General features: G+C 32.6%; 1 protein-coding gene across 1 annotated transcript in view; it reads right to left on the bottom strand.

The window, feature by feature from the left end:
• LOC146533034 (uncharacterized) overlaps positions 1 to 12,604 on the bottom strand; it is an 86,456-nt gene that overhangs the window by 7,638 nt on the left and 66,214 nt on the right. The window contains exons 6-8 of the mRNA XM_085196466.1: positions 2,162 to 2,431; positions 1,765 to 2,081; positions 106 to 1,659 (exon numbers count right to left, since the gene is read on the bottom strand). Of these exons, the coding sequence (XP_085052592.1) occupies positions 106 to 1,659; positions 1,765 to 2,081; positions 2,162 to 2,431 (2,141 nt within the window). The remainder of the gene's footprint in view (positions 1 to 105; positions 1,660 to 1,764; positions 2,082 to 2,161; positions 2,432 to 12,604) is intronic.

Raw genomic sequence — 12,604 nt, 5'->3', positions numbered from 1 at the left:
AATCAAGATATCAATGAAGACACCTTGTAATAAAGCTTTCAATTTACGATTTCATTATTATTACTCAACGTTTCTAATAGTTACGCAATTTGTTATAAAACTTACCTAGATCAATTAAAGAATCTGTTTCAGTAAAAGTCATGTTGATTCCACTATCTTGAGAACTGACTGAAGGGTTTTGGCACCAAGTCTTTTTAATACAGCAGTGTCCGCATATCGCATCCGTGCAGCTTACCTCGTCATCAGATAGCTTATTAGAGCTTGAAGATTTGGGGAGGATCGGAGAGTTTTGAGATGTTGTAACAACTTGAATTATTGTATCGGGCGTCGATGTTTCACTTGAGTTGAATGATATACTATTTGGTCCAGACGCTTCGTGTGACGGCGTACATTGAGCCGATTTCGGTGATTGTGGTGATCGTTTGCAAAACCTTTCTTCCTCTTCCAATTGAGATTGGGATGGAAGAACGGGGCTTGTTGGACATTTTCTTAATTGTGAAGAATTTAATCTGTTCAAATCCAAACCTAACTCTGGTCCAGATCCTATTCTTTTCCTTCCTGTCAGAGGTGGACTTTTCCTGGGAGTGTCTGTAAGTTCTGGAGGTATCATTTCATCTACTCTATTTACCATTTCCCTGATTTCGTACTTAACTTCTGATGCCATTTCTTTCAACATTCTCATGAGGTATTCTGCAACGTCTATAACCGATGAATTCTTATCATTCAGACTAGAAATTGAACTCAGACTTATATGAGATTGGTCGATTGAGTCTGAATTCTCTAATATGTCATCGACTTTTGAAATCACTCCCCGTATCTCGGATTTTATTTCTGTGGCTATTTCTTTAGTCATCTTTTTTACATAAGCTGGTAAATCTTCAGAATTATGAGACGTAATTGATGCTGTAGGAGAAGAACGTCCTACTTGACTGCAGTCAGATATTGATGTACTACTTTGTGCACTATACGGATACTTCTTATTGGGCGAATCGATGACATCATCTAGTGATGGCAAATCGGTTTGGCTTCCACAGTTGCAAAAACTGCTAGCTTTAGGATTATTGTTTGGACTAGTTTCTTTGAGTCCAAGATTCATTCTTGTCTCGGCGCTCAAATGTACTTGAGGTACGTCTGAACCTAAGGAGTAGCATCTAGACCGCATTAACTTTGTACTTTTAGGGACCATTCGTAATGGAGATACTGATTCTCCTACTGCAAATTGCACCGGATGAGGTTTCATCACAACAGCTTCTTCTTTAGTTGTTTCTTTTAAACTAGATTCTCTAGAATAAAATTTTTGCTTTTGTTTTAATCTGAAAATATGACAGTCGTCTATCGCTGATAAACTAAAATGTCGTGGAGAAGAGCCTAAAATAGGTGAAGATGTATTTGAAGATCTTGACATATTCAAACTCTTCCTAGCACCTGTGTATCCAGACGGATCAAAAGGTACAATATGCTTGACATTAGCTGATTTTCCTAATAATAATTCATGAGCTTCTTTTGGCAACATAAACCATCTTAGATAGTCGATCTTTGGATTAAAACTATACTCAGGCTCAGCTGTTGAACATTTCATGGCTAGCTTTCGAGCTCTGCTAAAAAGATTCCTCGCTGTTTGTAAGCATTCAGTATGTGTTTGTGGGAATATTCCTGGACCTGTTAAAGATTACAGTTCATTTAAGGATACAATTTAGACATGACAATTGCAACATCATATTTCTTGAATAAATTAACAAGTAGCAAATATTGATTATCCTTTACCTGATATTCTTCTTTCGTGTGCAGTTATATGACCATCATTATATCTTAATGAGTACAATGATTTCTTATCTCTCAGTACTGAACAAGTATGGTGTCTCCATTGACCTGTTTCTGAATTCACAATATACTGTGGTAGTATTTTCCAGCCTTCAGTGGCAACCATTTTGAGTGCTTCAAGAACAAATGCCAATTCACTTTCTGACATAAAGAATGGAAGAGAGATCCTGCAGAAGCCTGGCCTCAAATGCTCATTGTGTATTGGTACTTCGGGTGATTTAACAACGCTTAATTTTCGAACTCTTGCTATTTCTTTTTGCCTATAAATATTTAAAAAAATATAATATATAACAACAGACAAAATATTGTAAATTATTGTGCCATAATAAATTGGACTTACGCTTCAACATCCAATAACTTTTCGTATTCCTTCAGGAGTTGTTCATCGATACCCAATATGTCAGAGCCATAACTAAGATTACTGTTGAGACCACCTCTTGCTTGAATACCAAAGACATCGTTAAGAACGGCACACACAAAGTTATGATGCAGGAAGGTGCCTCGTGGATGTTTGACCATGATAGAAAATATCGGTAATCTTCTCATAGTCGGAGATTCACTTCCAAGCAGAATCAACTCTGGTATATTCTTAATATGAGATAAAACTTGCCTGTAACAAAAAAAATCATTATGCTGAACACTCAACAGTAAAACAAGATTCATGGCACGTCAGGCATTTGTTCCAGTTTGACCAACTTAAACAATTGAGTATTGCTTAGACAATGTAATAAAAAAGTTCAGAAAAGCAATAATTAATCTTTACTTTTATTATTGAACACCGTAGAAACTTAGACCATAAATAAAAAGTTACCGATGTAATAAAAAGGTATCAATAGTGATGTATATGTTAGAAGTATTTTAATCATAGAAACTGAAATAGAAATTATTATAATTGATAATAAATTATAGTTCAAAATATACTTTTTTCAATTGTAATAGTCATTAAAATTAAAGAAACCAGAGCTTTAGAAGATCCTTTCCTATAAGAATGGAAAACTTGGAAAATCTTAAAACGAAGACAATTCAATTTCAAATTCAATCAAATGTAGAATTTTATAAAACCGCACCAATAGTAAAGTGAAGTACTAAAAAGAAATATATAACAGGAAGCACCTCCCACAAGTATATAGTAAACAGAACAATAAAATCACTGACAATTTACTTAGTGGGTAACAACCTTCAAGGCTAGAGGAATAAGTCAATAGGACAAACGTTTTTATGTTCGTCTTTAGTAATGAGTTATGTAATGCCCTTTGTCGATGTTACGTGTTCACGCTGGTATTTGGATATACTAAATATAATAATAATATCTAATAATAAAAAATCTTTATTGATAATATTAACATACTACTATTATCACGTAACGCTCGTCACGCTGTCATGGTCTGCACCATGACAGCGTGACGAGTGAGCGTGAACGACTAGGGTGAGCAGAGTCTAACTATAAATTCTGAATATGATTGTGGGTTCGATTACCACTCGGGCAAATGAGTATATTTTAAATTATTTTAATTTTTTTTTTGACATGAATTCCGCCTCTCCACTCAATTTTATCTACTGTCTCAACTCAACTTAATGTCTCGAAAATTTGGCGAAAAGCGATGATAATAGTGTGATTAAGAATAAAAATATAATTTAGTATTTATGTTGGAACATTTATTAAAATTCTTTATTTAATTTTATTAAAAATGCAAGAATATTAATTTGTAATACATAAAGTAGTAAAGTATATACTATTCTTATTATATACAAATGTATAATGTACATATATTTATAGGATGAATGTAATCACTTGTGTCAAACAACGATTTGTATGTAAATTTATTCAAGCCATTTATTTGCAAAACAAGGAAGTCTAGTTGGCGCCATTAGCTAAAGCACATGTTAACATTCGCGAGTTACATTGACGATAATCATTATATTTTATGAAGTCCAACATTTTTTAGTCCTTCAGGCTTAGTCTTGTAAACGTTTGGGTTCGATTCCCACTCGAGGAATTTAAATATTTAATATTTCACATTTTAATATTTTAGATGTCGCTGCAAAACGCGGCGTTGAGTTTCGCCACTCCAAAAAAACCTCACTGTTTTCTTAAATATTAAACAAATTAGATGGAGATCTGTGACCAAATTTGAGTATCTTGGAACTAGAACATTGATACTCATATGTGAAAACTAAATATCATAATCTTTTGTTAGACTTATGAATATTTAGATATCCTTGATAGATGTATGAACGGTAGATGGAAGATTTACAGATTAATATTTATTTTTATTATTACTCTTACATTGTTAAGCTTTTAGTTTTAGCACTAATATTATACTAGACTGTGGTCGTAGTGTGTGGTCTACATAGTTCTAAATAAACTGTTTAATGTTTTTTTTTTTTGGAAAAAAATACAAGGCAAACTTATATACGGGTCACCTGATGGTAAGTGACCACCAGAGGAGCTACAGGTGCGTTGCCGGCCGCTACCGCATAGTAGCTAGGCAATTCCACAGTTTATATTATTGTAAATAATAGGTATTTGTTATATAATCTTTTTCTCTGCTGTTTCACGCACTAACCCGTATATAACAGAGTAGATAGAGGCAATCTATTGTCAAGACGAAAAAAAGTTGAGAAGCGGAACTGAACGCCCCGAATTGTCTTAGCAATGACCCCACAACCACTGTGTATACACTTAAATGATGTTTTACAGCGCTACGACAACGATTTACCTTTAAAAACAAAAAAATAGTACTACATTTAAATACATATTTGCTTATTCCGGACTCAGGCGATATAGGAAATGAGTAGTGATAAGCGTTGGACAGGAAGCTAGTGATACGTGGTTCGAATGCAGATTAATATGCGGATAAGGCCTAAGCAAATTTCCTTCTAGTTATATTTATAGTTTGCTCCAACTTAGACTGCTTATTTAGATGATAGGTAATATTTAAATTATGACATCATTTTAATATAAATTATAGTTTTAATTTATCTTTAATATAAATATATTCGAACATATTCTTAAAAAGCTATTGAACAATTAAGTAACTGTTTAAATATTTAATTATGATTGTTAAATATTACCTAATAAAACATAATTTTAATAAATAACTGACGATAGCTAACATATTATTGCACTTGCAACTAATACAATGAAGATGCACTCGGATACAGTTATATTTACTAAGTGTTATAGGTATTTTGTATTTCTCTTTATTGAAGAGAACAATGTACTCACTGTCTAGATATTGATAGGTTTCTACTATGTCGTGTTTATTGAGTTTTACTTTGTATTTTACTATGATCTCATATTATGAGTACGGATGAAAGGCTTCTCGTCTGTTTCAACAAACAATATTATGAGGTCGTGAGGTCGTGAGGTTTGATTTCACTCTAAGGGCTGAATTATTTTTATTGCCCTATTGCCATATAATTTTTATTAAAAAACAATTGCAACGTAATATTTCCTATTTATTTCACTATTACTTTATATAATAATAACAAAATATCAATTAATATAAATGATTGGGCTAGTCACACCGTGTATTACACATGGCAAGTCGCAATTATAAGTACGCGGTGCCAAGGCCAGGCGCCCTGGACTCCTGCCAAACACAGTTTGCCAGACTATTCATTGTTGAATGGAAACCACCCAATCGCACTACTTTAAAGGAAATTCACAAGTTTTTATATTTTACAAAGCGAGTGTGACTCAACAATGTATACTCGTATGTGGGAATTTAGGTCATTTCTCGTTTGCTTAAAGCAATGCTAGTTTTTTTTTGTTTCGTTTTAGTTGTATTTGTTTTTTTCATTCTCTTTTTTTCTCCCAGGGAATTGAACACGAAACTACCGCGTTCACAATCGCACGTTTGTGCGTACTATAACAATGATAATTAAAACTACAATTTATTTCTCCGCAAAGTAAGGAAAATATTTCAGAATTACACAATACGTTTATAATCTTCATAACTAAAAAGAAAAATAGAAAAAGCAAAAAACAGAAAGAAAATACTAACAGAATAGAGTGGCGATATACGATATGATCATTCCACTCTCAATCAATCAACGCTGCGTCCCATCGGCACACAACTAGATATGTTTTCGAACGTGTCGTCTCCATGTGTAATGGATAGCTATCGTGCAAATACGCTCGTAATTGATCGTTTTGGGATTCATTGATGGCTCACCCATATGGGTGTATAGTGATGTATTTTTTTACTGACACGGATATATCAGGTTCGATCCAGTTTTTAGTTTCAATATCAATAATGTTAAAACCGTTTAAAAACTGCAACAAGTGCCCATATAAGTATCAGTTCAGTTCAGTTTCATGGTCTTTCAAGTTCAAGAAATAATAATATTGCTAAAAATACAATTTAAAAAAGAGATTATAGATATAGAATTTTGATTAATATGTTTGAAAGTAGCGAGATTTGAACGCGGCTCATACTGTTTTACGTTTTCAAAAAGTGTTTTTTTAAGTGTGGAATAACAGTTAAAAAGTTATAAATATAATCATATTGACAAAAAAAAACACTTTCACGCTGTATCCCGCACACAGCAGGGTAGGCAGAGAGAACCTAGTGTTAAGACACTCCATTCCCCACTTCCTGCCGAATTATACTGCAAAAATACACACATAGTCGTATGTCAATCAACGGTAACATCCCAGCGCTGTACGATGCAGATGGCACCACGAAGTCGCTATAACGCATGAAGAAATAAAAACTTTAGGTACTATAGTAATTTATTGCAGATACGTAACAACGATTTATGTTTCATGCACTGGTTTGTTTGACCTATTTTTTTGTAAATTAAATCTTTTTTATTTTTGTTCTAACTTCATTATTAAATAAGAATTTATGTTATTCCCTAAATATTTGAATTTGTTGTTTAAACTTGTAATCTATATATGTATAGTGTTATAAAACCGTTACAGAAAAGTTTAAGTTGGACATGTAGGGAGTGTATAGATTATAATTTATGAATGTAAACGGCATCCCAAGATCGCTCTCAAGATCGATCTCAGAGTTGAAAACGGGCCTAAGACAGTATTTCTCGAATCTTAAGGAAACGGTGTAAATACAGGATATTCTATTTTACTGCTTAAAATCCACGTAAATTTGTTGGTTACTTTTCACTATTTTTTAAAAATTACACGAAGGATAAAACTCTAAACTTTGTAAAACAATTATATTCTGAATAACTAATCATTAAATTAAATAAACTATCGTTTACTATATTATATTAAAAAAACTACATATATACATACTGTGAATTGTGTTTGTTGCCTACTATTAGTAATTATTACGTAGCACTTTAATAACAATATTATTTTCTACGTAATCAACTTAATATAATCGCATTTCGTAATGCCAGAATCAGTCCCTAGTCCAATTCAATTAATTTTCACAGATAAAGTAAGCTGAAAGGAATCGTAAATGGAAAAATGAGGCTTAATTAACTGGCCTTTGATCCTCCTCTAACCAGCACTTGGCTTTCTAGTTAAGATAAAAAATAAATATTAATATTTCGTTTTCCAAAAATATCCTTGCGATGCATATTCCAAAAAATAAAAATACTAGAAATAAATTAATCTAATTCATTTTCCGATTTTATGCCTGTGTGAAAGAAAAAATTTAGTTAATAAAACGAATGTAGCGAACCTTATACCTTCGGGTGACATACCAAAATACGCAAGAATTATTTTTTAATTGTTTTTTTTTTTGAAAAAGACAAGGCAAACGAGCGTTCGGGTCACCCGATGGTGACCGAAGTGTTCACCGCCGTCCACGACTCCATGCAACACCAGAGGAGCTACAGGTACGTTGCCGGCCTTTGAGGTGGAGATATTATTTAAATTAAATATTGTATTGATTTAAAGGCTTAACAAATTCAATTCGAGATAATGTCAATATTGCAACTTTAAACTAATCAAATGGAAAATAGAAACAATCAAAGATATCTAATCTATAAATAGAATAATAGTGGAGTTCATCGTTCGCTGTAACTGGTCGTGCTGACTGCTGACTGTAATGAAGCCTCATGTTGGAATGGAAATAATAGGAAAGCTATTTTCTATTGATACAATAAATCAAAGATCAATTATGTGAAGACCTTTACAAATAAATATGTACACGCGTCGTTCCCGTGTAGGTAATAGTATATTTCTGTATATTTTAATACAAGATTTGAATAAGACTGGTAGGTCTATTTTTTAGCTTTACGCTGTATCCCGCATATAGCAGGGTAGCCAGAGGAAGCTAGAGGAGTTTCAAAGATTCCGCCGAATTCTGGAGTGTTGAGTGACGGAACTTAACGCCTTACTTTCCCTCGTTACCAAAGCGAGGAAAAGAAAATATGAAATATTTAATTTACTCGAGTGGTAATCGAACCCTCACCTTGTCACGTTTACAGTCGCACGCTTCTGCTCCACGACTGGTCTCTATCAGGTCTATTTAACTTCAATTTAGCTTGTGTTTTCTATATTAAGGAGAATTGCAGTTTTGTATATTAGCAAACTTGATTATAAATACATACACACAACACTTATAATATTTGTTATTGTGTATAATCCTATCATGGTGCGCCTAGAACTACCTAACTCTACATCTACATAAAGACAGTGGATTCAAATCTAAATCACTTAATATACACAAATTATGAAGTTAAATTTCTGAATAAATAATAATATAATGGAATATAATATCTGAGCATCCAGTTAGAGCATTCACAGCCACAATGAATAGAAAACTGCAATAAATTCTAAAGAATTTCCGTGAACTCTACTTGACCTAGTTGGCTCAGTTACCTGAAGAATGCAGAATGCAAAAATATTAAGAAAACAAGCACATAGCGAGATGTTAGAGTGTAAATATAAATAGCACTAATCATACGAATTGCTACTTCAGTCGCATTTAAATAAGAATTTGAAAAGATCGCGTTATTTTTTGTGTAGTTATCGTCCACATAAACACAAAATTTGCGTTTTGCAACTTAAACATTATCTAAATAGGCTTCTTTTATGTAAATAAATAGAAACATATCTTATAAGATAATCTAATCTAGTTTTTATAACGAATATATGTTTAAATTCGAAAGAAGCAATATAAATGTAAATGTTATGTGTTCACAGAAATTTTACTGGTAATAAATTCCGAAATTATTAGGTCAGTCTGATGTAAGATCAAACAATTGCGCAATAAAAACCCCCCAAAACCAGGTTTTGGGGCGAAAAATAAATAGTATTCTTGTATAACCTGAAAACGGGGCAGTGAACTCGCTGAGGAAAACAAGCGACATTTCAGCATTCGTGTTACCAACTTGTGTAATATTTAGAACGAATCGTTTAATGTCATACGAAATCTAATGTAGGTACTGTTTCTTATAAAGATTATAAAAATTAATAAAGCTTTCCTAGTATTTTTTGTAAAATTTCACTGTATCCCACACATAGCAAGGTAGGCAGAGGAAACTTAGGAACCTAGTACAAAGACACTTCATTCTCCATTGAGACACTTCCGTTCCCCACTTTCCGCCGAATTCTTAAGGCATTGCAGGGTATTGAGTGCATTAAGATATTGAGTGACGGAACCCAACGCCGCGCTTACCAGAGCGAGCAGAGCGAAGAATGAAATATTCAATATATTTATTTCTATATTAAATATTACATTCTTCGAGTCGGAGTCGAACCTACAAACGTTTCGTCTGCAACCGCACGCTTGTACCTCTGTGGCACGACGGCCTCTAATTTTATTTTAAGATTCTAAATAGATTTTTATTTAAAATTATGTTTTCCTCAATACTCATTTCTATATTTCCTGATTTTTTACTATATCCGTGTCAAGGTTTTTATTTTCACATAAAGAATAGTGACAATGAGTAAGTTAAAAAGGAAATTGATGTAGATAATTTATTATGAAGAATTTCAGTGTCCAGTTTATAAAGTCGAGGATTTTTCCACCAAATAACTTGAGGTTATATGTTTATCGGGTTGAGAATCCTCGATGGAAAAATATAGTTTTAATTTAAAGTTTACAATATAGAGACTAGTTACCTCCCGGACGCCCAAGGAAGCGCTGGTTGGATGTCGTGATGCAGGATATGAGAGCCAATGGTCTAACCACCAAGGACGCAAAAGACCGTGTAAAGTGGAGTAGGTTGAGTAGGAAGGCAGACCCTGGTAATAGCCGGGATTAATGCCAGGAAGAATGTAGAGACTAGTTAAAAAGGCACTTTATTTTCCGAATCTACCTCAACCATCGTTTTAAATAAACGTCATTCGAACTTCAGCTGGAAATTAATTCGATTTAGACAGAAATTCTTAAAACTGTTTCCCAAATAAAATAATTTAATTCAGGAAAACATTGAAATATATTAAGAGAACGTCTAATTTTGATCGCGAGCCGCGGGAGCATAAAAAATTATAGCGACGACCTTGATATGAGTTACGAGAGTATTTTCGCGCATTCATTTACGCACCGGTCGTTTTACAAGACCGGATTGAAATAAAACTGTTACAAAATTTATATAAATTATAATCCTCTGAAAGAAATATATGATAAAAAAATACTAGATAATAAATTTAAATGTTAGTTTAATCCAAAATAACAAATAATTGATTATATTCAATAAATAATTAATATAGAGTCCACTACGTATTAAATACAGATCGCCGAAATGAGGTTTGTACGATAGTGGGTCAGTGGAAATGGGTCACCGGGGAATTAACCGGACAGGAATAGTACGTTGCCATGTCGTCGAGGCGCCGTCTGTTAAATAGCGTGTTGCGTATGGATTGCTAGTTGTGTGATAGTATCCTATTGGATATATTGGTTGTTTTAAGAGATTTTATAAAATAAAATTATGTAATATCAGGAAGAGAAGTTTATTTTGAAGGTTTTGAAGGCGGCTGGATGCGAAGAAGTGAAGATCGAGCTCAGTGGCGTGCCATTGGAAAGGCCTATGTCCAGCAGTTGACGAGGACAGGCTGATAATGATGATGATGAAGGTGTACGTTTAGCTTTAGATTTTTGAGTCATCTTTGTTTTCTTTTCAATTCATCGATATTAATTATAAGTATTAAAATATTTTATTAATATTAAATTAAAGCGTGTGTAGCTACGTTCGACTTTAGACATTCAACCTGAACCTAATTTGCATAATAATGTTTGAAAAATACACAATTGTTTGTTACTCATAAAAAACTATTTACTTTAACATTTAGCGTTCTTTCTTCTTCTAATGTATAACTTTTTTGAAATGATTGACTATTTCATAATAATTTAATAAAATGTAATACTTAAAAAAACTTAAAAAATTAACCAGAGCTACTTAAAAAATAATTACTTTTGCTATTTAAACATCACTCCAAAAGTTCCTCAATAACGAACACCAATTAAGCATCCCTGGAACTTAAATTGAATGTACTGGAAACTGTTCGCAATTTTGCAATGTAATTGGATAAACGTCCAGTTTCCCATCTAATGACAGCCGCAGGTGGAAACTGGAAATTTATCCTATGGAACTAACTTCCTTCCATGTTTGTTGTTGACGTTAATGATCAGCTGGATGTCCTGTTATATAATTGCAGGAAAGAAACTATATATCTATATACTATATAACTATATACAACTGTCAATTATATCTATGTCTATACCTATGTATCGTATTTAAACATGAACGCTAAAGATTTTAAAGGGTATTTTAAGTGAAAGCTGATAGTAATATTTACAAAAATAATAATTATATATAGAAATTAAGTTTGTATTACGCGAATAATGAAAAAAATACGTCATTTAAACAAAAAATAATCTACCCGTAAAATTAGAATATAGTACCGATAGGAACACGTCGAATTCTACTATACTGTAGTAATAGGGTATCTAAGGCAGTCTTATTCTAAGGCTACTCTAAGGCATAAATAACTACGTTTCAAGGTTAAATCATAAACTATTTTAGCATACTATTTCTAGCATATGTCGTCTGTAAGAAGACAAGCTACACCATGTGTTTCGCATTAGTTCGAACATTGTGAAATAATTTCAATGTCACGATTCAAAAATCAAACGAATAGGTAATGAAGGTAGGTGTTTTAGTCAAAATTAGCATAAATACATAAGATTTTATCATAATATATTTCTAAAAGATTTTTCTTGTCGTATACTTTAAAAACAAACACTTAAACTAATAGAGAAAAAGAAGCACATTAATTTTTTTGACATGATTTTGCAGTGAGACAGCGTGTGTATGATTTTGCGTTCGATCCTCATTTGGAATAATAAACTATATTTTATATTCCCGGTTTAGTAAAAAAAACCACGAGATTGAGTTCCGTCATTCAACACGCAAAATCTCGAAATTTGGCGGAAAGCGATGAACGGAGTATTTTGACTCTAAATTCTCTACAATTCATTAAAATATTTAAATTTATATAGATTAATTTATATAGAATAGTCATTATTAACCTATTTTACAAGCCATTCGCTATGACGAAGATGCGCACGCGCACCGCCATGTATGTTTCAATACACTAGGTATAGTTGTATTATTTTCTGTTTTATAGTATTACCGCATCGAATTAATTATTTATTTATGTAACTCTATGCAACACGCGGCCTTGATGGTGGCTAATGTTGCTTGATTGTAAATAAAAATTCTTAGCCATTGTTATGTTTATACAGCAAGATTATTGTAACGCGAATCTAAATTTTCTGTGTATATAAGGCTTATCTTTTATATAATTATAAATAATAAAACACGCTGGTAGAATTCTCTTTTTGATTCTGTT

Source organism: Heliconius melpomene, chromosome 13 (assembly GCF_056956725.1).
Source record: "Heliconius melpomene rosina isolate 202511_hmr_F chromosome 13, ASM5695672v1, whole genome shotgun sequence".
Lineage (NCBI taxonomy): Eukaryota > Metazoa > Arthropoda > Insecta > Lepidoptera > Nymphalidae > Heliconius > Heliconius melpomene.
This window is presented reverse-complemented; position numbering and strand designations above follow the sequence as displayed.